This window comes from Talpa occidentalis, unplaced genomic scaffold (genome assembly GCF_014898055.3).
Source record: "Talpa occidentalis isolate TD23 unplaced genomic scaffold, MPIMG_talOcc4v2.1 talOcc4.6, whole genome shotgun sequence".
Lineage (NCBI taxonomy): Eukaryota > Metazoa > Chordata > Mammalia > Eulipotyphla > Talpidae > Talpa > Talpa occidentalis.
Window position 1 is genome coordinate 2,308,050 of NW_023604972.1, and position 26,531 is coordinate 2,334,580.

At 62.3% G+C, this 26,531-nt stretch overlaps 1 protein-coding gene across 1 annotated transcript in view; it reads left to right on the forward strand.

Annotated features, from left to right (window-relative positions):
- Positions 1–24,958, forward strand: part of CUNH4orf50 (chromosome unknown C4orf50 homolog) — a 28,267-nt gene extending 3,309 nt beyond the window's left edge. The window contains exons 2-13 of the mRNA XM_037530539.1: positions 712–850; positions 2,327–2,335; positions 3,669–3,912; positions 3,945–4,227; positions 9,015–9,127; positions 9,489–9,616; positions 10,491–11,141; positions 11,351–12,910; positions 14,977–15,132; positions 17,778–17,834; positions 19,109–19,291; positions 24,659–24,958. Of these exons, the coding sequence (XP_037386436.1) occupies positions 712–850; positions 2,327–2,335; positions 3,669–3,912; positions 3,945–4,227; positions 9,015–9,127; positions 9,489–9,616; positions 10,491–11,141; positions 11,351–12,910; positions 14,977–15,132; positions 17,778–17,834; positions 19,109–19,291; positions 24,659–24,958 (3,823 nt within the window). The remainder of the gene's footprint in view (positions 1–711; positions 851–2,326; positions 2,336–3,668; positions 3,913–3,944; positions 4,228–9,014; positions 9,128–9,488; positions 9,617–10,490; positions 11,142–11,350; positions 12,911–14,976; positions 15,133–17,777; positions 17,835–19,108; positions 19,292–24,658) is intronic.
- The last annotated feature ends 1,573 nt before the right edge of the window (positions 24,959–26,531 follow it).

Genomic DNA, 26,531 nt, shown 5'->3' on the forward strand with positions numbered 1-26,531 from the left:
AGGAATGGAGGTGGGACTGGCACAAGCAGGGTGCGGGCAAGTCTTGGCAGTGCCCCCTTCCGTGGGCCCAGGGCCCAGGCCTTCCCTTCTGCAGGGGGCACCCGGCCTGGGCACCCCTTTGCATGTGATTTCCTGTGGCTTGCCCACCCAGACAGTGAGGTCATTTCCAACTTCTCCCTTTGAAGTAATACCAAGATCAATTATTTTAACGGCAGAAGCTTTATGCTGAGTTTCTATCATTTCCTTAGAAGAGATTTGCAAGGCTGTAGCTCAGTGGAGACAGCGGAGCACGAGCTCTAAGCCAGACAGTCAGGGTCTGTACTGCTGTGTGGCGCAGGGCAAGTGGCCTGGCCTCTCTGATCCTTGTGTGTGAAACGGGGTAAACAAAATCCACCCGCAGGCTGGTGATGTGAGGCTGAAACTCTTAGCCCACACGGCCTCAGCACAACTCTCTTGATTGGGGTCACCCACATCAGGAGTTATGGGTTCAGGGGTGCAAGTGCTATTAGGGTTCCTGAGGCACGGTGTGTTGTTACTGACAGATGTCTCTGAAGTATTTCAGGTGATCTTTAAAAGGACATGCGTGAGTGTTTTATGAAATATTTTTTGTCAGAATTTAAAAAGGCTCAGTGACACACCAAGGGGACGGGTGTCTTGAGCCTTAGCTGTGTGCCCACCTCGAGTGAGCGCCTTCCTGCTTCCATGCCGCAGAATCCGGGAGCTGGAGCTGTCGGAGCAGGCCCTCCTTGGCCGGGTGGACGTGCTGCGCGCCCGCGTGCTGCAGGAGAGAAGCGCCACCCTCCGCGCCCAGGAGCAGCTGCAGTCGCTGCAGGGGGAGCTTGCCCACCAGGTACCGGCCCCCTCTTCTCTAGGCCTTGCTTCTGGTGGCAGCCAGGCCACCCATGGGTGTGGGTGTGGCTGCAGCCGCAGTGGAGCCAAGACGGGCAGGTGGGGAGCACTACCTGGAGGGATTAGAGGTCCTAATCCAGGGGTGCAGCCAGGCTCCCATGGAGAGTTCCGTGCACACAGACAAGCAGCAGGTAAGGTGCCCTTGCCAGGAGCGCAGGTCAGAGCCCCTTTCTGCGGCTTTCTCTGGAATCAGGGCAGGGAGACCGTGGACGGGGCTGGCCCTCAGGAGCGGCCTGCAGCGGGCACATGGACAGGAGACGAGTTACTCCTGAGCTGGAGCTCTGTGAGGCGGGGCCGCGTGAGTGCAGGGAGGGAGGCTGCAGAGCGCTGCCCGTGTGGGCTGGGCCTGCGGAAGGCCTGGAGGCGTGGGCAGCAGCCTGGGCAAAGGCACGAGGTGGGAGGACGTGCAGGACAGAGGGTGTGGGCGGCAAGAGGGAGATGCTGAGCCCGGGGAGCTCGGGGGCAGCTGCCAGCATGGCTGCAGGGCCCACGACAGGGAGCAGGCTCAGGGGCCTCAGCAGGAGAGCGGAGAGTCAGGATGGGGCGTCAGGCCGTCACCCCAGCTATGTGGGGAGAGACGGGGTGGTGGGGGTGCAGGGGGCTGGTTACAGTGTGGGTGGGAAAGCAAGCGGGGCTGGGCCAGGGGATGGACTTTAGAAGCAGAAGCCCCGGCGCCGCCACTCCTCAGCCGGGTGAGCCGGGGCCCGTGAGTGGGCCTCTCCGGCCGCAGCGCCTTCATCCGAAAGGGGGTCGGTACCAGATAGGTGGGGAGTGGGGTAGTTAGACAGCACCCGCCGTCCCGGGATTCTTAGCCGCTGTCGAAATACTCCACGGGGACCGTCAAGAAATGGGAGGCTGGGGTGTCTGAGGAAGAACAGAGACGGCGGGCCAGCCTGTCTTGGGGGGTGCTGCCACGTGGGGGGCAGAGACTGTCACGTTGCAGGCCGTGAAATCAGGGGGATGAGTCACAAGCAGCATTTTAAAAATGCAGCTGACAGGCGTGGCGGTGCGAAGGGGAGGCCGGAGGCGCAGCGTGCGTGTGTGGCAGCCAGCACTGTGGAAACCCTGGCTCACCGGCAGCTGACACAAGGGGAGGGCGGGGTGATGAGGAGTGGGGTTAAACTGAAATTAGTCTTGAGGGGCTGGAGGCAGCAAGTGGGATATTCCCCAAGATGCTGAACCCCGAGGTCCAGAAAGCTGAGTCTGTTCCCCTCCATGGTTCCGGGGGCGTCCTTGTCAGGGGGTGCTGAGCAGTAGTTCCGGGGGCGTCCTCTTCAGGGGGTGCTGAGTGGGGGTTCTGGGGGCGTCCTCTTCGGGGGTGCTGAGCGGGGCCTCGGGGAGGAGCAGGACACACACGTGTCTCCACAGAAAGGGCTGTTAACAGGTGGCTTTTGAGTTACGCCTTCTGTCCACACAGGACCCCCAGGTGAGGCAGCACAGGACTGTGTGAGGGGACGGGCAGGTGATGGGGTGAGCCAGGCACTGTGTGGGGTGCTCAGCAGGCCAGCGGTTCTGTGGGTGCTGAGCCCCTTTCCAGACACAGCTCTTGACTTATCAAGCTCCGGGGAAGGCCCTGCCACTACGCCCATTCCTGCATGGGGGCAGAAGTTCAGGGTGAGGGGTCTTGCCCAGGGTCCTTTGGAGACCAGCTGGCCCAGCTCCAACTGGCCCCTGAGCACGAACCCTAGACCTCTCACACCGGCCTCTGGACCTCTCACCAGAACCAGCCTGGACTTGCAGGCGAGCCCCACCTTGGGCCTGGTACCCCAGCGGCCCCTGTGCTGGGCGGTGGTCTGGTCATCACCCCCATTTCCATACAGAGGCCTCTCGTCTCCCGGCGACGGTGGAGACTCTCACAGTGGACAGCGCGGACCCAAGGAGGGCCCCGGGTCCAGGCCTTGCACCCTGGGGCGGACAGGCGGGGACTCTGCCCTGCACAGCCTGCGGCTGGCCCAGGTTTCGCTCACCTGCTTTTGCGCCTTTGCTCGGCCTCCCCAGGCCAGTGGGGGCGGGAGCAAGCTCAGGGGCTAAAAGGGAGCATCACATCAGCACCCCCAGGTGTTAATGCTGAGCATTAGGCCGACTCCCCTCTTCTCAGGGGCCAAGTCAGCCGGGCCAGCTGAGAGCACGGGCCGGCTGAGCGCTCGGGCCGGCGCGCGAGCCGCACAAGCAGGAGGGGTGTTCTCTGGCCAGCCAGGGCACCGGGGGTGGGGGGTGGAGGTGGGGCTGCGCGCTGCACGGTGTGACATTGCACGTCCCCTCTGGGCATCCCGGCTGGCGACAGAGCGTAGCCCCACCTGGGCACCGGCCTCCGGGAGCTGTGACATGGCGCCTGGTCTCATTGCAGGTAGCCAGGGCCTGCTGACCCTCAGTGCTGGGAAACGGAGGGGTCTGCCAGGTCTTGGGGTGGAAGTGGGGGCGCCCAGGGGGGTCCAGGCAGCGCTCTGTACAAGCTGGCGTGGAGGTGCTCAGTCCTGGACCAGGAGGGGCTGTCTCAGGCGCCTGCCGCCGCCCGGGCTGCCTTCTGCCCGGCTTGCACCGAGGACTCGGGCTGCTGACGGGTGTGCAGGGCCCCTTCCCCCATCCCCATGCAAAATTCTAGGGGCTCCTAAAGCTCAGTAATCCAGAGATGTTTTGATGCAAAATTCGAATGCCAAAAAAACCCACGAAAAGCAAAGCGTCGAAGTTCCAAATAGCGCCAGCCCGGGCGACGGCGCCCCGGGGCGGCCCTGACGCCCTCGTCCACCGCCAACTTGCAGGCTGGAGCCGAGGAGCGCGCGGCGCGGCGGCGCCGGGACGAGGTGCTGGGGCAGCAGGCGGCGGCCCTGGAGCGCGGCGGGCGGATCCAGCGGTGCCAGCGGGCCCTGGCGCGCGGGCAGGAGCGCGTCCTGCGGGCGCAGCTGCAGCGGCTGGAGCGGGACGTGCTGCGCCTCCGCCGCGCCGCGCGCCTCCCGCCGGCCGAGCCGGACTGCGCGGCCCGGGCGCCCGGCCCGGGCGGCCCCCGCGACCCCGCCGGCCCGGGCGCGCCCCGGGAGAGGCGGCGCGGCCGCGCGACCTGCAGGCCCGGCCCGAGCGCGGCGCGCGCGAGCGGGAGGAGGCGGCGCGCGGGCGGCGGGACCAGCGCGCCACGGAGCGCCGGCTCCGCGCGCAGGTGGAGGAGCTGCGCTGCTGCGTGTTCGCGCTGCAGCTGTCGGAGATCGGCCTGCAGAGCCAGGTGGAGGACCTGGCCCGGCAGAACCAGAGCCTGCGGGCGCAGCTGGGAGCGCGGGCGCCGGCGGACAGAGCGCGCAGCACCGCCCCGAGGGTCTCTGTCGCCTGGTAAGTGGCCACAACCCAGGGCAGCAGTGAGTCTGGCTTTTTCTCACTTTTCCGTAGAGCCAGTTGGTCAAGCCCCAGCTCCTTCCTTCCCCAGTCGCCCCTCCATCCACCCGTCCAGCCGCAGCCCCATCCACCCAGCCTCCCCTCCAGCCGGCCCCCTCCCTGCCAGTCCCACCCAAGCGCCCCTGCAGCTTCCCCCACCCATCACCGCTGCCACCTGCCCCTGCTCATCCCCACCCACCTACCCATCACCTCTCCACCCGCCCCGTCATGTCACGCCTATCCAACCCTCCACCTGCACCCCTCTCCAGCTGCCGCCCACACCTTTTAGCCCCATCATCTCTCTGCCCATTCATTCAAGCTCCCGCCGCCCCCACCAGCCATTCAACATTGGACGAGTCCCTGCAGGGTGCCAGGCGCAGCGTAAATGACCCTCACGTGCTCCTGAGTCCTCCCTGTCGCCCCTCCCTGCCAAAGCACCCTCCCCTGCGGTGGCTGGAAGGCCCCCTGGGGGGCAGGCCGGTGGTCCGTCTTCTTGTCTCCTTCCCTAGACTGTGCGCTCCTTGAGGGCAGGGTTTGGGGCTGGTGGGGGCTCAGCCCCCACCGCAGCACCCAAGCTTGGACCCTTCCGGCCCCCTGCTTCACTAGCTGTGCGACCTCCGGCTTATTTCTTACGCAACAGAGGGCGCGTATTTATTCATTTGATAGAAGCAATCCAAACTTGCATTTATTACATTCCTCTGGTGCTTGACACCCACTGGGTGTTTAAGGGCGTCATGTCACGCGAGGCCTGGGAAGACGGCGCGGCAGCTGCTGTGAGGGTCCTGCGCACACAGGAAGCGGGGCTCAGAGGCCGCGCCCTGAGCTGCTGCCACACCCCTTGGCGGCAGAGACCCCGCCGGCCCCCACTGGCTGCGCTCTGCTGTGTCCCGGCAGCTGCTGCCCTGGAAGAGCCCGACCCGCCCTCCGGAGGCCGCCCGCCTGTCCGCACACCGGGCCCGCACCCCGGGACACCGCGGCGAGCAGCCCGGCCCAGAGAGCACTGCTCAGAAAAAAATCAAAATCAGAGCTGGTTGGGAATTAGCCGGCACCGTCACTGCGCTGCCTTTAGTCGGGATAACGAGGCGTTTAACAACAGTTTTATCCGGATCGTTTTGCCTCTTAGCCCACCACCTGCTGCTGGCGCCACCCCGCCTGCGCGGGCCGTGTGCTCCTCTGGTGAAAGGAAACAGTGTTTAGTGCTGGCACCTGATTGTAATTTTGGAAAATAAATCCTGTACAGATGGCACATGTCCCTTAAATCCTTTCTGTGATTTCCCTACACGTCAGGCTTGGATGGAGGCTGCCGGCTCAGCCCCGTCGCCCCAACTCTGTCCCCCACGCTCTGTTACTCTCTTTCGTCTAAGGGGATCTGAGTGAGCGAGTGCAGAGGGCACGCCTGGGGGACTCCTGCCAGGCTGTGTGTGTCCTGGGCCCCACGGGCAGGGGCGTGACCCCCGGCACCCAGCTCCCAGGTGCCAGGGCCAGCTGGGGGTCGCTGCCATGGCTGGGGACCAGGCAGAGTCTGTTCTGGCGTCACTGGGGGCAGTGCCAGAGGCTGGGCTCAGGGAGTGGGTGCTACGCCCTTGCCACAGGTATGGTGACCTGAGGTTTCCCACCTTATCATTTCACAGCCCCCACTCGCCAGAGGAACTGAGCGCCCAGGGCTCTGCCGGAGGCTCCTGTGCACACAAACCTCTTGCAAATTCCCTAGGTCACCTGCCTGTATGGCAGCCCCATCGCTGGCCGTCCCCTAAGCCCGGATTCCTTTTCCCCTGACCTGCTAGAAACTTTAACCCCGATTCCTGCTTCCTTCCACCAGAGTGTGGAGTCCTCAGGAGAGTCACTGTCCCCTCTGTTTTCTGTGACAGCCCCAGTCCTGTCGCAGCCTTGCGCTGGGCTTCACGGAGTGGGTGGGGGTTGCCCAGAGCCCAGGTTCTGGGTGAAAGGAAGCCCGAGAGGCCTGTGGTTTGTGAGGTAAGCACGGCCTGTCTGCAGACGTGCCCAGTGCCTCTTATCCAGTGAGCACTGGGCACACGCCGTGGTCTGGGCACGGCGAGGGCAGGGGCTGCAGAGATGAACACTCCCGGGTGCAGACAGCACTACTCAGCCTGCTGCAGAGGGGAGCTCCCGGGGCCCGGGGTGGCCTGAGGGTTGCAGGGAGGCTTGTGCCAGGAGATGAAAAGTGAAGTTCTGAGAACTCCAGAGCCGGGGAGACAGCGGGATCAAGAACAGGGAAGCGCGGGGCCTCCCCCGTGGCGCAGCGGTTGAGCGCTGGGCCCGCAGCCTCTGCAGCGCCGCGGGTTCGTTCCCCGCCTGCGGGCGTGTGGGCAGCGCGTCCCCTGGTGGCCGATCCGTGAATCGCAGCACATTTGCGGGTGCCGGTTGGTTCCTCCTCCAGCCCACCGCGGCTTGAGGCACCCGGGAGATGTCAGAGGCAACGCAAGACCCCCAACACGCAAGTGATGTGAAGACAAACACCCCGGGCCTGCGCCCTGACGCAGGAAGGCCTGTTTCCGCCCCTTTGGGTATAAAAGAGACACCAACAAGCCGGCTCGAGCTTTCATGCCCTTGCGGGAACTCCTCGCGGCTGCCCTCCGGGCCGGGGTGCTGTGCCCCAGACCACGTCCACCCGCATGGCCTGGACAGAACGACCCGCGCGCACACTGGAGACACAACAGCTGGCATCTTGGCATCTTGCAGGAGACCCTGGGGAGAATGCAACCGTCTCCGCAGAGAAGCCCGCACGCTCCGGCCGCTGCGCAAGTGTGTGCGGCTGCCTCTGCGGTGCTCCTGAGCTGCCTTTCGCTTCTCTTTGAAAGAAATTGCTCGTTAACGCTAGAACCCCCAGAGCTCCCAGCGAGTGCTCCGTGGGCGCTGACAGCGGCAAGGATTGACAGGACTGAGCAGGGAGGTTTTGGGGGAGACCTGAGCTCTGCCCTGTTCCCCCTCAGACGTGCTGTGTGACCTTGGACGAGTCACTCTCCTCCTCTGGGCACTGATTTCATCCCTGGGGAACAGAAGGCGGCAAACCAGGCAGTGGGGAGCAATGCAGGAGAGCATGGCCCTCGGGGTGCCCCCCTGAGGCCCTCCTGGGGCCAGGGTCTGCGTGTGTTTTACCCACGCGTGTCCCTGCCGCGGAGCCGCGGGGGTGCTCAGCGTCTGAGCAGAACGGAACTGGACGGGACTGAAAATGCAAGAGGAAGCCCAGAGCGGCCTGGGCCTGGGCGCCGCCCTCCTGCCCTCCTGCCCTCCTGCCCTCCGGGCCCCTCTCTCGCCGCCTCTCGCTTTGCGCTCCTGTCGCTTCCTTTCCCCGCGCCAGTCCCTCCGCCTCTGCCTTCCTCTCCTCTCCTGTCCTCTCCTCCTTCCAGTGGGGATTTTAATCCGCTGACGAGATGCTTGATTCTGATCAAGCGTGAACCAAAGGGGTAAGAACAAGAGGCGCCCCCAGCTGGCTGAGGCTGGGGCTGCCCCTGCGTCCTCACGAAGTGGGGGGCACAGCCCATGGGGTGGGGTGCCGGCTCCTAGCAGGAGGAGGGGGTGCGTCAGGAGCAGAGACGGGGTGGGGTGAGACCGACGGGGCTATCTGGGCGCTCCGCGGGGAGAGACCTGAGCCAGCCTCCGCGTGGCGACCTGGCAGGGAGGGGAGGCCCGAGAGCAGGGGCAGGAGGCCCTTCCCGGAGGATGCCAGCAGGAGGGGCAGCGCATGGGCAGGGGCAGAGGCTGGGGAGAGAGGACGGGGGGAGGCTGTGTGGCCCCGAGGGCCAGGGGCAGGGCTTGAACTCGCAGCAAACTGCATGGCCACAACAGCCGTGGGCAGCCCCCGGGGCCTGCTTCAGACTGGACACTGACCCCACGGCTCTGGGGGGCACGGAGGACCCCGACGGAGGGGGGTGCACGTGGGGGAGGGGCTGCTTCGAGCAGGATGGGAGGGAAGCAGGAGTCGATGCAGGGGTCTGCTGAGACAGGTGCGGGTGGCGGCTGGGGAGGTGCGAGGGGCGTCACCCGTTCACTGCTGTGTCTGCCTCATCTGGCGGCACCGACTCGCGGCGGGAACCTAACAAATGCGGACAAATGTCCTTCCAAGTCTGAGACATCTGCCTTTCTGCAGCTTCATCTCTTATTCCTCCAACTATCAAACATTTATTAAGCACCTACTGTGTGCCAGACTAAGGTGAGGGCACAGGCCCCTTCTGGGGGACCTCAGGGTTCTGGGAGATGGCGGGGGAACACACAATTGTGGAGGTGGCCACGCTCTGTGTCCCTTGTGGCAGCCTTTCTGGAGCTCCAGTGGGGGTGCTGCCCAAGGACACCCAGCTGGGGCATTAGGACTTGTCGGGGGAGGGACAGGGCTGTCCCGCACCCTGGGCAGTGCCCACCTCTCTTGAGGACTTCTGTGCCACCAGAGGCCTAGGGCCACCCTGGCTGGACCCGTGGACTCCTTGTCTGCTGAGCCCAGCCCAGCCAGAGGGCAGGCAGCGCGGCCTCCAACCAGAGCACAGGACAGGGCCATGCACCAGGCTGTGTCCCCTGCTGGACTCCTGGGGGCCATGGGGACCCCTCTGGGGGAGCGCCTCATCCAGGACACTCAGCAATCCGCTCTCTGTGTCTTCCCAAGGACACGCTGGGTCACGTGCAGGAGGAGCCACTGCCCCTGTCCAGGAGGGAGGTCCAGCATGTTTGCAGCAGCCCTGGCCGGCAGGCCCCCCTCCCGTCCGACGGCGTCTCTGGACTGGGGGCCTCCACAGGTGCGTGTGCCTGGGCTGCGGGGACCCCATGTCAGGCCAGTTCGACTCCCGCATCCTGGTGCTGCCAGGGGCGTCTTCCTGCTCTGCAGACAGGACTCTGAACCCCGAGAGCTGTGTCCGGCTCAGCACACAGCGGGTGAGGTGGCCTGGGGTTGCCTGCTCACCGGGCAGTGTGGCCCTGGGGTGTCCACAGAGGCCCCTGTACTGTCAGCAAGTCTCAGGCACCTGTTCCCAGGACACCCACTGCCCTCAGGTGGCCCCAAAGCCAGTATGCAATGGGCTTCCGGCGGTTGACCCACATGGGGTTTGTCGGGAAGGCAGCCTTTGCACCCAGGGGTGTTGCTGACCATCCCCCACTCACTGCCTTGGGGGCTCACGGGCCTGGCGTCTGGGCCCCATCACCAGCAGGCAGCAAGTAGCTGGGGGGAGCTCCTAGGAGGGGCTGTGTAATCTTGGGGTCCTGTTGCTGCCCAGGCCGGATGTCCGGAGAGCCTTGCACCTGGGGCCACGCTGGGGCTGCCGGGGACCCTCCGGTTTTGGCACCTGACCTGGAGACCACGGCTGAGCTCCCAAGAGACCTAGTTGGATCTGAGTGCAGCCAGGTGAGACCGGCGGCTTCTGGGCCCCTGAGCAGTAGCCAGGCCTGGAGGCCCCACTGTGCACCCCAGAGTGACCACCACTCAGGGGGCGGGAGAAAGCACAGCCAAGCACCTGGGAGTGGTTGAGAGGGAGACTCGGGGAGCTGGAGCGGGGCCCTGAGGCAGGGAGCACCCTCCGACCATTGGGGTGCTGCCCTCTGAAGCAGGCGCCGCTGCCCTGCTCTGGAGCCGCCCGAGCCCGTCCCCCAACCCACACCCAGCTCCCACTGGCCCTGCGGTCAGGCTCAGTCCACCACCCGCGGTGACCCCGCCGCCCTGTGAGCCACAGCCGTCCCTGGCCGCTGCCTCCGCCCGTGCTCGGGCCAGAGCTGCCGCCGGGGCCCGGGGGTTCTAAGCTGGAGGGCTTGCTTGTCCCTCCTGCGGCCCCGTCCTGCTCCGGCAGCGAGGACAGGGCTGAGAGCCGGCGTGCAGGACGGTGTCTGAAAAGGCGGCCCCGGCGTTGCCAAGAGCCGGCAAACTGGAGGGCAGGGCCAGACAGCTGGGTGGGAAGGTCACCTGGCAAGGCGGCGGCAGCTGGGCGGCCCATGGCTGCTGCCCCAGGCGCGAGCGGGTGCGGATTTGACAAGGCGCACGTCAGTACACGGAGGTCGAGAAGGTGCAGGGTCAGGAGCGTGTGGCGGACCTGGCGAGGGGTGCCACGAGGGGTCCGAGGGGCGGGTGTCCTGGGAGGAGAAAGAGCAGGTACAGAGGCCCTGGCGGGCGCAGGTGCAGCTGGTTGGGAAGCCCAGTGCCGAGGGAGCGGCACATCTGGAGAAGAGGTCAGAGGGGGGCTGTGGGCGGGGGCTGCTCCCCACCGTCTCTCCCCGTCTGTCCCCAGCTTACCCTGGCGGAGCCCAGCTGGGATGAAGAGCTCGTCCTCCTCCTCGGCGGCTGCCTCCCGGGACGGTGCCCGGCCAGCCCGCTCCTGCCTGTGCAGCTGGCCTGCATTTCCGAGCAGCGGCGGGCGGGAGGCCCTGGCCCGGAGGCCTTCCTCCTGGTGCAGACGCCCACACTGCCCCACTGGAGGCCGGCTGGGGCCTCGGCCCCCCTGCTACCGCTGCTGCTCCAGGAAGCTTCCCCCGAAGAACTCCAAGCCCCCCAGGGACTGGAAGCCAGGCCCCCACCTGCTGAAGGCCGGCCCTGCCAGGGTGACGGCCGGACAAGGAGCCGAGCCGCCTCCCCGGGTCAGGAGCCCTCACACCCAGCCCCTGGGGGAGGGCCCAGCGGTGCTTGGCGCTTTTGGGCGGAGGGAGAAGAAGCCACAGTGGGGCCCGGGAGGGCGTGCCGTGGCACAGAGGAAGACCACGGTGACAGGTGCTGGCAGGGCGAGGGCAGCTGCGAGCATCTGTACTGGGAGGCCAGTGCGGGCTCCCCAGAGGGCGTACAGAGCAAGAAGGGGGCGTCAGGAACCCAGGCCACTGCCCCCCGCCCGGGGCGCGGAGGGGAGCTTCCTCTGCTGCTTCTGCAGGGGGAGGTCTCGGTGTTGGGGGTGAGCTCCCCGCCCCTGAGCAGGACGGGGCCGGGGCCAGCGCAGGCCTGGGGCCTAGGGCGAGGGCTCTCGTCAGAGGAGGACGAGAAGGGGCCCAGAAGACCGCCTCCAGCGGGCGGGCAGCTCCTCGCTGAGGAGGGCAGGGCCCCGGGGACGCCCTGGGCCAGGGGGGCAGGCGTGTGTGGGCTGGGCACGTGCTGCTCGTGCAGGAGGAGAGCCCCACGCACCGGGGGCGGGCCGGGGGGCAGGCGAGGGCGCTGCAGCAGCTTATCAATGGGCCCTGCTGCAGCTGCGGGCGTGGCCCTGAGGAGGCCGGCCCCGCCGACCGCGAGGACCACGAAACGCTCTTCTTCGTGGAAGAGGAAGGGGAGACACCGTCCCCCAGATTGGCCTTGACGGCCGAGCCCGCCAGGCACCCCTGGGCTCCGAGTCAGGGGCAGGACTGGCCTGGGCTCGGAATAGACGAATTTGCAAAGGAGGTGGAGGCCTGTTTGCAGCACCTCTGCCAGCTGGCTTGCGAGGCTCGTGGCCGGAAATGGCCCCCGCTGGCGGCAGAAAACTGGACCTTTGTCCCGCGGCGGCGCGGCTGCCGGGAGGGCCAGCGTCCCGGGCGGGCCTTGGCAAGCCAGGGCGTGGAGATGTGCGGGGCCGGGGCAGCAAACCCCACGGAGCAGCGTGCGGACGGAGAGCAGGGGGACGCCCAGGTCCCGGGAGGTGGCGGCGTCCTCCCTGGCGCGGGGCCTGGCCTGGACGGCAGGAGCCGGGGCCCCCCCGACGAGCCCCCGCAGCCACTTGGGACCCGGCTCCCTCAGCAGCTCCACATCCTGGAGAGGGCTAGGAGGAGGCTCCACCAGCTCGTTTCCGGACTGAAGAAAGAGAGAAGCCAGGTTTTACGTGAGAACGCCAGGCTCCAGGGAGACCAGGAGAGATGGCGCCGGAGGATGCGCTCCCTGCAGGAGGAGCGGGAGAGGGACGCGCAGAGACTCAGCGCCCTGCAGCGGGGCGAGGGCGCGCTGGCCGGGGACGTCGCGCGCTTGAAGAGGGAGCTGGACCAGTACCTGCGGGTCATTTCGGACCTGGAGGACTGCAACCGCGACAACTACAGCAAGATTTCCGAGCTCGAGGAAGAAAACGAGAAGCTGAAGGGGCGCGTGAGCCGGCTGCTGGAGGCCGCGGCCGGGCGCGCTGGCCCCTCCCCGGGCGTGCTGGAGCAGGCCGCCCTGGACGCCTGGGAGCTCAAGGCGCGGCTTTCCGGGCTGGGGGTCAGTTACAAAGAGCTGGTGAGGGACGTGGTGCTGGGGGTAGAAGACCTGGTGCGAGCCTGCAGGGGGGAGAACGAACAGCTTCTGCGCAGGATCAGAGTCCTGGAGAGGGATGTGGTGCTGGGGGTGAGAGCAGATGCCAGGCCTTTGGGGGCAGCCCGGGAGCTCGTCCAGGAAAGAAGCACCGTAGGCCAGGGGACTGCTGTGGAGAAGGGGGTGCAGGTGAGCCAGTTTTCGGGGCAACTGATTCCAGGCGTCACCTTGGAGGAAGACATGAGCATGGCTGGAGGGTGGCGGGGACCCTCCTTGTGTGCGGAGAATTCCAGCTGTGGCCCGGATGCTGGTTCTGCTGCCCCCGTGCTGCCCGGGGGATGTGCTGGAGCGGCTGGTGCCCGGCCGGGAGACACGGATGGAGCAGGAGGGAAAGAAGCACCCTCGGAGGAAGAGGAGGGAAGGCCGTGGAGTCCAGCAGACCCAGGGCAGACCCTGCGCACCCTGGACACCCAGGTAGGTCGGTCCCCAGGGCTGCCGTGGCGGCGCTGTTGCCCCCGAATTCAAGCCCGGTACAGTTGTTCCTATTGATCAGATGAGAAAACACAGGCGCAGAGACTTTAGGTGGCTCCCCCAAGCCACAGCCAGGAGGCACGGAGCTGGCCTTCGGCCGGAGTCTCCCTTCTCAGCTGCGACCTGAGACGCAAGCCTGTCCCCCGGAGGCAACCCAGAGTCACCTCCGGGGGGACGAGCTGAGGTCCGAGCTGGTCTCCATCCTTCAGACGGACTTTCAGGCAGCCCCCGGCCTGCTTCTGCCCCTCGGGTCTTGAAAGGCGTGATGGGAAGAGCTCGCTCAGACTCGGTTCAGGCCCAGCTCTGTGCGGACTCCGCCGTGGCCGCAGACGGCCGCGCGCTCCTGAGCGCTGTTTTCCAGTCTGCCGGGCTCTGACCTTGGGCGCCCCGGGAGAAATGCTGTGATGTCCCGGTGGCTCCAAATACCAGCCGTTCGCAGCGGAGCTCGGCCCAGCTCTCCCGAGTCCTCCCGGCAGGGCCGCACTGAGCTGGGGCTCCGCGTTCCTGAGTGGGGTTTGGAAGACGTTTCAGAGAAAAATCCAGGGAGACAGCAGAGCTCCCCCGTGATGTGACCCCAGGTGGCTGGTTCCAGAGCAGGATGCGGCTGGAGCCCGCGCCTGGCGGACTGTCTGTGAAGGAGCAAGTTGTCATGGGGCCACTCTCATGCTGCTGTCAGCGCAGCCCCCCGAGACAGGCAGGTCCCCCCTTATTAGGACTTACCGTGAGTGCTCTCTGTGGACCCTTGGGGTGAAGCCCTGGTCCCTGTCCCTGCAGAGAAAGGAGGCAGCGAGGCCCCAAACTTCCCAGAAAGGCCAAGTTGTTTTGCAAGTGGAGCAGCTGGATTCTCTGGAACCATTTGAAGCCCCCATTTGTTCTTGAGGGGGCCCAATCTGTGAGTCTCAGGCCCACGCTCTGTGAATTTCTATTAATTAAAAAAAAAAATCATTCTGCCAGCCTGCTCCTTCCTAACCAGGGAGATGCCTCCTCAGCCACTGCGTCACCGTGGTGCTGCCCCCTCACTTTCTCCTCTGCCCCCCGCTCCCCAATCGGCGAAGTTTGGCCCCTTTCCCCAATGCTCACACCAGGCCAGGAGCGCAGGAGGCACGTCCCTGAGCCCGTCACTGCCCAGGGCGGCCCCTCTGAAAGGAAACACCCAGACGGGGGTGCTTGAGGAGCACCTCCCGCAGGACGTTCCCCCTTAGCTGTGGGCACCTGCTTGGCCACCCTGGCAGAAGGGACCCCAAGCAGGAGGTACTCAGACCTGACCCGGGGGCTCAGGCAGGAAGCAGAGCCGGTCACCTGCTCGTGTGCAAGGGTCTCCCACGGCTCCACCACGGCTGCAGGCATTGGGGTAACCCCAGCTGTCCCCCTGGCTTCACCACTATGATAACCTCAGCCTTGCAGCTCGTCACAGAGAAAGCGCTGGGTCCAAGGCCACACTCGCATGGCACGGACACACCTTATTAAAAAATGAAAATGGCGAGTCGAGAGCCATGTGGGGACAGCAGCGTCACTGCCATGCAACCGCGTTCCGCACGTGCTGAGCAGCTGGTCCCCTTCCGCCTGCCCAAAACTCCTGGTCCAGATAAAACCCACTCGTGTTTCTCCGAGGAAAGTAAGAGGCACTTTGCACTGGCTTCGGACATTGTCCAGGCAGAGGCCGTGTCTCCTGCTTGTACAAGTCCATGGAGGGTGGATGCAGCACGCTGCGGAGCTGGGCTGGGCGTGAGTCCCCGTCACGGCGCTGCGGTCAGCGTGACGGCCCCGGGACCCTGCTGGAGCAGACTCCGGGAGGACATCCCTTCACCTGCTTTGAGAGCAACATCATCGAAGGTTTTTCTGCAATTCCCTAGTCTCCCCAGGAGACCCAGTCGGGCCCCCATCTAAACTATTTCCACAGTGAGAAAAGTACATGCAGGGAAAACACCAGGAAAACGGGTGTCGTTTGCTTGCCAGGGCAGAGGACGAGGGTAACCTAAGTGGGGGTTTCCATTCCCGGGTCTCCGCAGCGCCGGGGCCTGGAGGCCGAGTCGCCGTCGGAGGAGGACCTCAGGCTGTGTGTCCGGCGGCTCCATCTCCAGGTGGCCACGCTGCAGTGCCGGCTCCGAGACCAGGGCTCCGCCCGCGAGGAGGCCCTGCGCCTCCGGGACCAGCTCAAGGGCAAGGTAGGGGCTGTACCGCCCCCACACCCCCACATTCTATAAAATTGCACAGAAATTGGTACAAACTCATAAGTGAAACTGGAGTGAGGTTGGAGCATGGTGTCCATGTCATACGGGTCTCCCCCGGTTTCCAAAAGCAGAGCATGCAAAGCAAAGAAGCAACCAGCATTCACTTATATGGGGAACTTGAGCATCCCCAGACCTCAAAAACAATGTGCCAAAGCACAGCAAAAAATACATAGACCCCACCGGACCACACACAGGGAAAGCAGGGGTGCGGCAGGCACAGTCTGCTCATCTAGCCGCCGTACACTAGTTTTACACAATGTCCTCACTGGGAGAAACTGGGCAAAGTCTACAAGGGGTTGCTCTATATTATTTCTTACTACTGCGCATTAAGCTATAATTATCTCAATTATTTTAAAAGCCAAAAAAAGACCCTTCCTCCTCCTCAACTCCCACCTGACTTCCAGCATTTTCTTCCACCCTCTTTATGCACATTGAGAAGTGTGAGTTTACATACATGAACCACACCCTACACATATATTCTGCATCTTGATTTTACAATTTAACCAAAAAGCATGGGACTGTCCCCAGAAACATGTGCCAGCTGACCCCATTCTTGTAAATCTGTTATACTTTATGAGGCCCAACCGCAACTGACTAACCCATTCTTTGCTCGTGGGGATCTGAATCATTTCTTTCTGTGCTTTACAAACCAGGTCCTAGTGGTCATTTCTATGTCCCAGGGAGGGGTGTCCACTACAGATGCAGGCAAGGCCTGGCCACAGAGTCCTTAGGCCGGTGGTGCCGTGTGTGATTAACTCTCATGGGTGATGGCAAATGACCCCCACATGGGCTGCATCAATGATACCCCCGTCAGGGACCAGGGGTGCTCCCGTCGGGGACCAGGGGTGCTCCCGTCGGGGACCAGGTGTGCTCCTGTCGGGGACCAAGGGTGCTCCTGTTGGTTCATCGACTTGCCTCTCTGGGTGATGTCACGCTGCATGTTTTTTGAGCTGAGGGTGAGAGCTGCACCCTCAACATCGCGACGTGGTTTCTGGGTCCCCACGCACTCTGTGTGCCGAGCGCGCTGTGCCTGGGCTGTGTCCTTTGTCCGCATTCAAGGTCTTTATCCGCTGTCCGGTGGCTGCAGAACCTCTGTCCCCCGCTGTCCGGTCAGCGGTTCCTGCTGTTGATTCACGTCTCACTGCTTGTGCGTGTGTGTGCGGGTGAGTGGCTTTACTGGCCCAAGGGAGGACAGCGTGTTAATTCTGAATTCGGATGGCGATGGTGCTTCTTGAGGCAGAGACGTCCGTTTCCAAGGCGCCGGCAATTTTTCACGGTGCCTCCAGCCAACAGGGGGCGCCATGCTTTCCTCCTGCCTTGCGCGTGAAAATCGGGCTCCGGGCACGCACCAGGCCTGGGAACCACGGTTTTCTACTTACATTCTCCTTCTTCTTATGCTGCATCTTACTTCCCCCCCCGCCCCCCCCCTCTCTCTCTCCCTCCCCCCGCCCCACCCCGTCTGTCTGCCAGCATTTCAGTTTGGGTATTTCCTCCTAATCTATGACCCTGCTGAGTTATTCTCTTCAGGAGAGTCCGGTGCTTCTTTAATTCGTTATTTGCACCGTTGTGCTTTGCAGTCCTGGACTTTCCCCTTGATTCCTTTTCAGTAGTTCCCCGTCCTCCGCTGCAACTCTTGGGCTACAGCTTGAAGCATTTTAATCACAGAGGCTGTACCTGCCCTGAGAACCCCATTTTACGTCACGCCACGGGGCAGGGAGTCCCAGCCTCGGGTCCCCCCAGCGCTTGCTGCGTCCGTCGTGTTAGGACCGGCTGTGGCGAGGGCAGGGGACGGCGGGTCTGGGTTCGTTCCCCGACGGCTGACGGCGTCGAGGCTTTTCCATGTGCTTTTTGACAATTCATGTATCGTCTTTGGAGAAATGTCTGTTCAGATCCTTTGTCCCTTCTGTAACTGGGTTGTCGAATGTTTTTGCTGCATAGCAGAGTTTGCCGGCTATTCCAGGTACGAGCTCCTCATGAGGTGCAGCGTCTGCAGACACTTTCCCTCCTGCGGTCCTTTCACTTTCTCCTTTAGTAGCAGACGCCCCGTGCATCGTCACACAGGGTCCTGCGCCCCAAGCTGAATCTGCGGCTCGGCCCGTGCCTGCGAGCCCCGCGGAGCGCCCTTGGGCTAGGACAGTCTGCAGGGAGCTGGCGCTTTAGTCTTCACGGGCGCAGAAAGGCGGGCCAGGAGGGGTGTGCGGGGGTGGTCACTGGAGACTTGTAAAGCAAGGAGACCTGACGAAATTCTGTAAACAAAGAAGGGGTTGAAGGGCACGTCCCAGCCTCATGGTAAATAGTGTGCAAGGCTTTGAAGGCGTGTGGTGGGATTGTGCTGGTGTGGGGGGAACACCGCGCTTTTCAGTTACCTCGCACACCCGAGCCGCCCGGTGTCTGCAAGGCCCGCTGCGCCCGGGGGTGTTGAAACAAGTACTTGAGGTCAGAGAGGTTGGGGGAGAGGAGGGCCCTCCCTGGGCTGACTGGAGACAGCGAGGGGGTGAGACCCCCAGAACACCCCTCTTAGTAGGGCTTGTGATTGTGTCCGGGTCAGTGCGGCTGAGCAAGTGTCGCTTCTCTTTCAGCTCGACGAGCTTCAGAAAAACCAACGAGAAGCGAATTTGGCGGTGATGCCGCTGAAGGTAAAATGTTTGTGAAATCTGCAAGAAAGGAAAGGGGTTTAGGGTTCCCCGTGGCGGGGTGCGGGGGGCGGTAAGGGGAGATCATCTTGATTGTATAAAAGTAGCAGAACAATGAACAAAAGAGACAAAACTCACCCCAGCCGTCTGCGGGTCCTTCACACGTACAACCAGGTGTCAGGAGGGGGACGGGAGCCCCAGTTTGCAGGTGGGGAGCCCCAGTTTGCAGGTGGGAGCCCCAGTTTGCAGGACCCGGAGGCCTGTGTCCTTGAAGCCTGGTGCCCCGACCTGCCGAGCCTCTGAATCCATTTGGCCTCAGCCTCCAAGGAGGCTACTTGGGTGCTGGGGGCCAGGCTCCAAGTCGGGTGCCCTCCCACCACCCGGGGGACCTTCCTGCCAGCGCCAGCCGCTATCTGGAAACTGACATGCAAGGTCTCTGCGCCTCGGGATGGGCTGGGAGGTCCTGGCAGAAAGGGCTGCCACGGCGCTCCGCAGAGACGAGCCCAGGGCCACCCGCAGGCCCAAGGCAGAGGCAGCTCCTCCTCCGACAGGCACAGGCCCATCATTTTCGAGGCGGGAGGGTGACTCCCTGTCAGAATTCCCCCTTGAGGGATGTTCAGTGCCCAGTGATGACGCAGGCAGGGTGCCAGGGGCGTGGGGAAGTGCGGGCCTTGACCTTGAGGTGCTCCCAGGCTGTGTGGAGACAGACGCGTAAATAGGAAAAGTAGCTACTGGGACAGAAGGAAGCCGGGAAGCTGGGGCACAGAGGGACCCGGGCCCCAGCTTCAGCCTCAGGGAGGCCTCCCTGGGGGCGGTATTGCCTGGGCGCTGAGCAGATCGGAGCAAGGCTTTCTTAGAGTTGGGAAATGCAGGAGACACAAGGGTGAGGAGGAAGTTTGAGGTGCTGGGATGAGCCTCCCTGTGTGGGTGCTTGGCCTACACCGGCTCCTGTTGTCCTGGTGCTCCTGACAATGCCCGAGGTACGGATGAGCAAGTCCAGGTGTGCACAGCTGCTGGGTCACACAGCTGGTGGACGCGGAGTGGAAGTCCCTGCTCTCGACCCATCCAGAGGGGTTCTGAGCGCAGGGGGAGCCCCTGGGGGACGGCAGTGCCGCAGCTGGTCTGCAAGCTGGTTCTTAGTTTTGGGCGGATGGAGGGAGTCTTGAGGGGAGGCTCGAGCAAAGGCCACGTTGGAGGATGCAGAGCAGGGAACCAGGCCCGCCCGGAGGGAGCCCACATCCGGGCCCACCTGGCCACGTCTTCCTCCTGCCTTCCAGGCCCAGCTGGCGTCCCTGGTGCAGAAGTGCCGGGAGCGGAACCGCCTGATCTCGCGGCTGCTGCAAGAGCTGCACAGACACGGGACGGCCGACCCCCTGCTGGCGGAGCGGGCGCGCAGCATGGTGACCGACGTGGCGCTGGCCGAGTACGTGGCCACTTTCCTGCCATCGGATGTCCCAGAGGTATGTCCTCACAGACAGCCCTGACCTTCTTCCCACGGGCTGTGTGCCCACCCAGTGGCCCACTCTGAGCTCTCCTCCCACCCTGTGCCCATGACCCCGCCTGGAACATACCCTGGACCCCCTCTCTGGGCCAGAGTCGTGCTTGGGTCGGCACGGGAAAGTGACCGAACAGGACACAGGACACAGGCACACGAGCATCCTGTTTTTCTTTCACCAGACACCTCCCCAAGGGCGCCCCTGGACTCAGCATGAGCTGGTCCCGCCACCTCCTGTTGACCCTACAAGGCACTGAGTGTGAGCTTGCCCGGGGGCCGGCCCTGACCCCCTGGCCACGGAGTTAGCCACTGCCCCCCGGCCCCACTGCACATGGGCCTGGGTGTCGTGGGTCCTGTAAGGTGTGAGTTCTGTTGGCACAGTCGCTCCGTGACCATCTCCAGCTCCCTATTAGCTCAGAAAAGCTGCTCAGGCAATATTTAGCGAATGAATAACATAATGAGCTAAATGAACAAGGTTCTCTTCACCTACTGATCAGCAAAAGTGGAAGCAGGTGCGGGGGGTACAGAGACATGCTCGTGGTCAGAGCCCCAGGCTGTGTGGACGTGATGTGCGCCAGGGCTGACCCGCTCCTCTGCCTGGCCTGGGGTGCCTGTGTGTGCAGCAGCCGTGGGTGTTCAGCCAAGCCTGCTCACATGAGTGTGCACACGTGCACACACAGAGCATGCCTACTGTCTGGTTCTTGGGGACCAGCCAGCAATGCTCCCACCAGACTAGCTTGGCTCCTGATGGTACAAGGGCGTGAGGCGGCGCCTGCTGCAGGCACAGCCGGTGCTGTTTTCCAGGATCCTCCAGGGCTCTGCTCTGGGTGGGGGCTGGGGCCTGCTCTGGGCAGCCGAGCCCCAAGTCTGTGTCTCCTTCCCAGACCCTCCCTGCCCAGCCTCCGTGAGGCCACCCCCTCAGCTCCTCCCAACCCTACAAGACACCACAGAGCAAGGAGGGAGGCTTGGAGGCCAGTGGGCCGCTCAGAGCCTCGTGGGGACTTGGTCAGAGGCTAACATGCATCCAAAGCACTGGGAGTGCAGGCCAGTGCTCGTCTCTGCCCGAGCGACCCACGCTCTGGAGGGAGGGGGCTGAGGGGAGAGGTCACTTCTCGTCCAGGTACACGGCCCAGCCCGCGTGTTGGCCGAGTAGGGCTGAGTGCACGGCTCCCGGGGAGTCGTGGCTGCAGGGTCCCCCGCAGGCCAGCTGGCCTTCTGCCCGAGGGCGCCCTGGAGGCCCTTGGGAAGGGAGCCCTGGCCCAGGTCTGCTCTGAAACTCGCCATGTACACCTCGGGCAAGAGCTGACGTGTAACCCTGATGTACAAACCTGAGCGCTCGGTTCATTTCCGGGAGAAACAGAACCGCGAGCGGCCGCAGCGCCGGGTGGATGCGGAAATAACGTCAGCGCATCTTCTCCCTGCAGCGGCGTCATCTGCGCAGCCAGGGCCCCGCGCGCACTCGCTCAGCTGCTACTAACGCACATTTGTGATTAGATGGTCATTTGGGAGTCTGACGGGAGGACGGGGGGAATGGATGGGGTCGTGGGTGCTTAAGAGCCCAGGCGCACTCCAGGTGGCCGCGGTGAGGTGTGGAGTGCGGCTGGGTGGAGGCCTGACCACCCACGGGGGCCTTCACACTGGAGTTTTAGTTCGTGGGGCACCGTGGAGGTGCTGGAGCAGGAGGGGGAGGTGCATGCGGGGGGCGGGTGACCTGCGTGCAGAACCCTGGGCCATGGCGCGCAGCAGGCAATTCTGGTCCAACAGCCAGGCGACCGGGCGTGACGGCCGCGGCTGAGGCCGCAGATCAGGGTCCCCGGCTCCTGGCAGAGTGGTAGCCCCTGGCTGGCAGCGGGCGGGACGCAGGTTGGGAGCACGTGCTTCGCGAGCCGACTCTCCTTTCAGGGACACAGATGGCGCTCCCGATGGGGGCTTCAGGCCCTGGCTCGGCGCCTGGGAGGGCTGCCCACCAGCTGGGAGACACTAATGGGCTGGGGGGGATGTTCCCGAGTGGAGGGGGCGGTGTAGAATCCCTGGGAGGCCCCGGGCCCAGTTCTCTGGCCCCAGCCCTGGGGAGGGGGTCTCCACTCACTGCAGAGGTCTGACGCAGGACGGGGTGGAGGCCGCTGGGGGCCGCTGGCCAGGCTGCCATTCCTGTGGTCACTCGCAGGGGAGACGGTGGGAGACTCTCAGGGCCCTGCTCCCCATGCCAGTCTCCACAGAGCAGCTCCCCTCCTCCCAGGCCTGACCCAGGAGGACTCCGGCTCAGAGGGGCCCAGAGGTGGCTGGGACACACCTGGGTGGGCTGTTGTTCGAAGCTGGTCTGCCCATTCAGGGCGAGGACAGTGCAGCCTGCTGCCCTAGCCTGCAGCCGGCCACACAGGGAGTGACCACTTCTCACTCATTCCTTTTCGTCTCCCTGGGCTGATCCCGCCTGGCTCCCTGCCGCCCCTGGACATGGGGCCTCCTGTCCTCTGCCCAGGCTTGGAGCTTCATCTGAAAGACCGAGGCACCCCAGAGACTGAAGAATCACCCTTTATGGCGTTGGTGCTGGCTTGTCCCCTCCCAGGTGCCTTGTCCTTTAGGCCAGGCTGCTGTCCCTCTGCCGGGCTCAGTGAGATCTGGATGAGGCCTCAGATCAAAAGACCCAGCACAGCACCATCACAGATGCGTGGAGGATTTGGGGTCCCTTCTGTGCAAAACCGAAGTTGCCCACCTGGGGACTTGGTGTCCTAGTCACAAGAGTTGGCTGGACCCCAGCCTCGCAAAGATGGGGTCAGCTGGTTATTACCCGAAGGCAGGGGCCCTGGGTAAAGCTGTTCTTTTATTGAACATGGTTTCAAGTTCACAGGACACTTTCGTGTCTTCATAGCAAGATGACAGAATGTCAGTGTAAGCATCTTTGTTCCCTCGCTCTACACGGCACGGCCTCCTAGGGGGCCTCATGGGATGAATAGTGCGGGGGGCGGGGGGCTATTTCTCTAGAAGGTCACGCGGACACCCCGACCTCACCTGCAGACTTGACTTTCTGCCGCAGTCTTGGTTCTGTTCAGTCCCTGTAGACGTGAAGAAGAGAGAGGCAGCTTGTGTGTGTCTGCCCTGGCTCTGGGGAACAGCATCCTGTGGTGAAAATGAACTCATTAAATACCTACACCAGGGCACTGGTGACCTATAAGTAAAATGAGGTCATTTTTGATGAGCAGTAACTAATTTTCACGTGACACAATTATACTATTTTACAGTTGAGCTTAGAGAGAGAGAAAAAAATAGAGCAACCGGAAAATGTATAGAATGTCCTGAAAAGGCTGGTAAGCCTTTGCCAACTAGAGAAATGTTTAGCCTTCTGCAACAGAAGCCGGTCCCCTGAGGCCTTGTCCAGCCCGCGTTCACCAGCAGACTCTGCGGGGAAGGGCGCGCAGCCCGCATTTGAACCCTGCCTGTGCCTCTGCTAGCTGTTGGCCTTGGGCAGGTCACTTGACCCCTCTGGGCCTCTGTTGCTTCACCTGCATGTGGATTAATAATGTTACTTACTTCTTTGGGTTAAAGATTAGATAAATCAGTCTCTGCAAATTGCTTAGAATAATGCCCAGTACAGCATGAGAGCCCCAGAAGCGGGGTTCACCACCATAGTTCACCACGTGAAACTGCCAGTGTTGGACTTACTACTCTTTCCTTCTAGAATCAGTGGTTTCATTGGTTTAAAGTTTTATTATAAAAATAATATACCAATAATATTATTATAAGCTTATAATAAGAAGAAGATAAAGTCCAGCTGCCTTAAGTCTGTATCTGCAATCCATATGCACATTATTCTGCACAGTAGAACCTGCCTTTCCCCAAAAGCTGACTTTTAAACCCCCCCCCCACACACACACAGGAAACCTTCCCACTGCTCACTGAGCAGTTGGTGCTTCCCTCCGGCGGTCCACTGGCCTGTGCGTGGCCTCTCTTCCAGCCCCACCTCTGAACTATAGCCACACATGTATTTGCCTGTCCCTCCTGATGGATTGGAAATGCCCGGGTTACGGCCCATTCACCATGGCCCATAGGATGCTGCATGATCATCCATTCCTCTTCTCCACCCTGCCTCTTCCTCAGCCATCTCCCACTGATGAGACAAAGGCCACCGAGCATGGAGAACTGCTCACTGCTCACAGCTCACAGCTCCCGGGTTCATGAGAGACGTTTGCTCCATTCTGCTCCTCTGAGTGTTGAGGCAGGCAGCTAAAGAGGCTCTTCCAGAGGCCTGATAAAGGCATACGTAGGACCTGATTGCTGAGTGTAGTGGTCTACCTGTTGTTTGCAGGGAAAACATTTGATATGTCAGTGCTGTCAGGGAAGGGCTAACACACGTGTAAGTGCTGCTGGGGGCGCTCTAGAAAGATTGGGGCTGTGCACTCAGATGGCCTTGGGCTTCAATACTGAGCTGCCTGGTATTTCACGGCTGCATAAATCTGGATAAGCTATTTATCCAGATATCTTTGAAACAGGCAACTGTTTCCTCATCATAATGTGGGCATGATAATAGTTTTTTTGGGGGGGTTAAGTGAAACAGCATGCTGGAGAGTCCAGGGCACCGCTGGGTATGAGGTTGGCATCACGTTCCTGTTGATTACGTTTTAATGGGAATGTCCCCACCTCTCGTCATTGGGAACAAGAAAAATCACAGATGACATTGACTCTATGGGGATACCCGTGTGTAACTGTCTTGTCACTGAATGACAGGGGTGGGAGCCTACCCCCCAACCCGCAGTCTGTTTCCTCACCCACAGAACAGTGGCGCGAGCCTCCCTGAAATGCACTAGGGAGACGTGAACCAAGGCTTGAGGAGCCTCTGGTGCCAAGTACAGAAAGTGCTTGGTACGTGTTAGTTATTGTGCTGTTGAAAAACACTCAGAAATGTAGAGATCTGATCAGCTTTATTAAGTGATTCCTGAGTCAGGCAGCTTCCTGCTCAGACACTGCAGGGCTCACATGGAAGGTGGGGTGTCGACAGACAAGAGAGGGTGGGACAAGGTGTTTGGCAAAAGAGAAGTTTATTCCAGGTAAAGCCACCTTCACTCAGGGACAGGTGCGGGGGGAGGCTCTTACCATACAGACGACCTCACTGGTGCTGATGAGAAACCCCAGATGGATGGGGCTAGGACCCCACTTCAGGAAAAGGTTGACGCCACACTAGGTATTCAGTCGGGGTGGGAGCCCAGCGTGAGGGCTCTGTCTTGGGCCTGCTGCTCTGTGTTTGACAGGTGTCATCTCTTCCTTGGATGAGTTGTAGGATCAGAGGATTCTCATGACAGAGAGAAGCAGAAACCGTTTCCTGTGCTCTTGCCCACAGCCTCCCCTGCCCTCGGGCCTGGCGCCTGATCCTGGACCCAGCCTGGCTGCAGTTTCAGCAGAACCAGGAGTCCAGGAAGAACCAGGAGTCCTGGAGGCACCAGGATTCTGGGCAGAACCAGGAGTCCGGGCGCGACATCCACAGGAGAAAGGCGCCATGTCCCACGCTGTTCTCCAGGCCGACGGCCTCGCGCCCCCCTCTGAGCTCCTGAGCCCCGTGAGGATCCTAGCTCTCCACAAAGAGCTTAGACAGAGCATTGGCAGTCATCCCCAGGTCGATAAATCACCGCTGGAGTTATAAATGGAACAGGACCCCTCACTTGCGGGGCCGTTTCAGAGACTCCATAAATATTTGAAGCAGAACCTTCTGAGAGTGCTTTAGGAAATTGGCAGCAATCAGAGCCCTCACTCAGCGGCAAGTGGCGCTGCCTTTGGCTTGGGGGTTTGCGCCGGTGTCAGAGCCCGGGAAAAATATTGAACTGTGCCTTGCAAATTCTGAGGAGTCTGGCAACTGTCAAGGCGGCAAAGGGAGTAGTTACTGCACCCAGACCTGGGGAGTGCTTGTCCCAGGGGCTCTCTGCTGGCACGATCCCCTCCCCCACAGCAAAAATTGACAGTGTCTGGAGACTATTTTTTTTGCTGTAACTGGGAAGCTGCCATTGGCATCTCGAAGGCAGAGGCCGGGAATGCGGCTAACATCCTGTAATGCACAGGACAGTCTCCTAGGACACAGGACGGCTCTCGCGGGTGAGCAGTGCCGGGTCGGGAGCTCCTGATATTGTCAGCCACGGAGACTGGATTTATCTTCCTGCCCTGGGGCCCCTCCCTGTGGTTCATAAGATGTTTCTCTACCCAATGAAATGCTTGACTGAGTGATTACATATTTCAAAGCATTAAAACCAACACAAGCTTTCTAATAAGTCCATTCATTCCGCAAGCCCTTGCTGGCCCCACAGATGCAGGCAAGATGGCGCCGGGCGGGAGTGGTGAGTCAGCCCTGGCCCCGCTGGCGGAAAGCTGCAGAGTGACTCAAGCTCAAGTCACCGCGGCCCATTGTCACAGGGCGGACGCGAGGTGAGCGGAGGGTCAGCGGATTGGTTTTGGGGGGTCATTCAGGAAGGAACAGGCGAGTAGAGGCTCCCCAGGCATGGCCAGTGCGTGGCAGAGGGGCGGCGTGATAGTCAGGGAACAGCACCTGCAAAGGCTCTGAGGCATGAAGCTGAACTGTGGGTGTCAGTAGAGGAGGCGTGTGTAAAGCAACCCCTTGTCAAACCAGCTTTGAGGGGTCACTGCCTCATCCCATCAACACCCCAACCTCTCCCAAGAACAGGATGCACACCCAGTTCCCCTAATGTTGGCATCTCTTACACCCAGCCACAGGGATGAGAGGGGGTGGGTTTATTTTGGGGACAAGTGGGGGGCCATGGAAATGTGACCTCCTGAGCCAGGGGCTTCAGCACCGTGAGCCGCCACCTCCCTGCTAGCCCCGGGGCTGCGTGATGCCAGGAGCCCCTCTAGGGAGGGACTTATGATGGCGCCACCCAGGCATTTGCTTGATACACATTTGGCCCCATGTGAGTGAGGAGGTAGCAGGGGGACAGAGAGGCCCCTGGGAGCCTACAGTCCTGCCCTTGCCTCTGGAAGCCGCCATCCTCATCACTTCCACCGTCTCAGCCAGCACGGCCACCCTCCCCATGCAATCGGGCGGCTGGTCAGAGCCGGTCAGGAAGTTCTGTGCGTGATTGCTTCGCTTGGCTTCGCCACCCTCTTCACCCCTTTATTTTTGGGGACCAACACCTTGAACACTGAGCACACAGTGAAGAGAGGAGGTGATGCTGGTGAAGTTGGGGTGAGCTGCCGGCCAGTCGACGCCA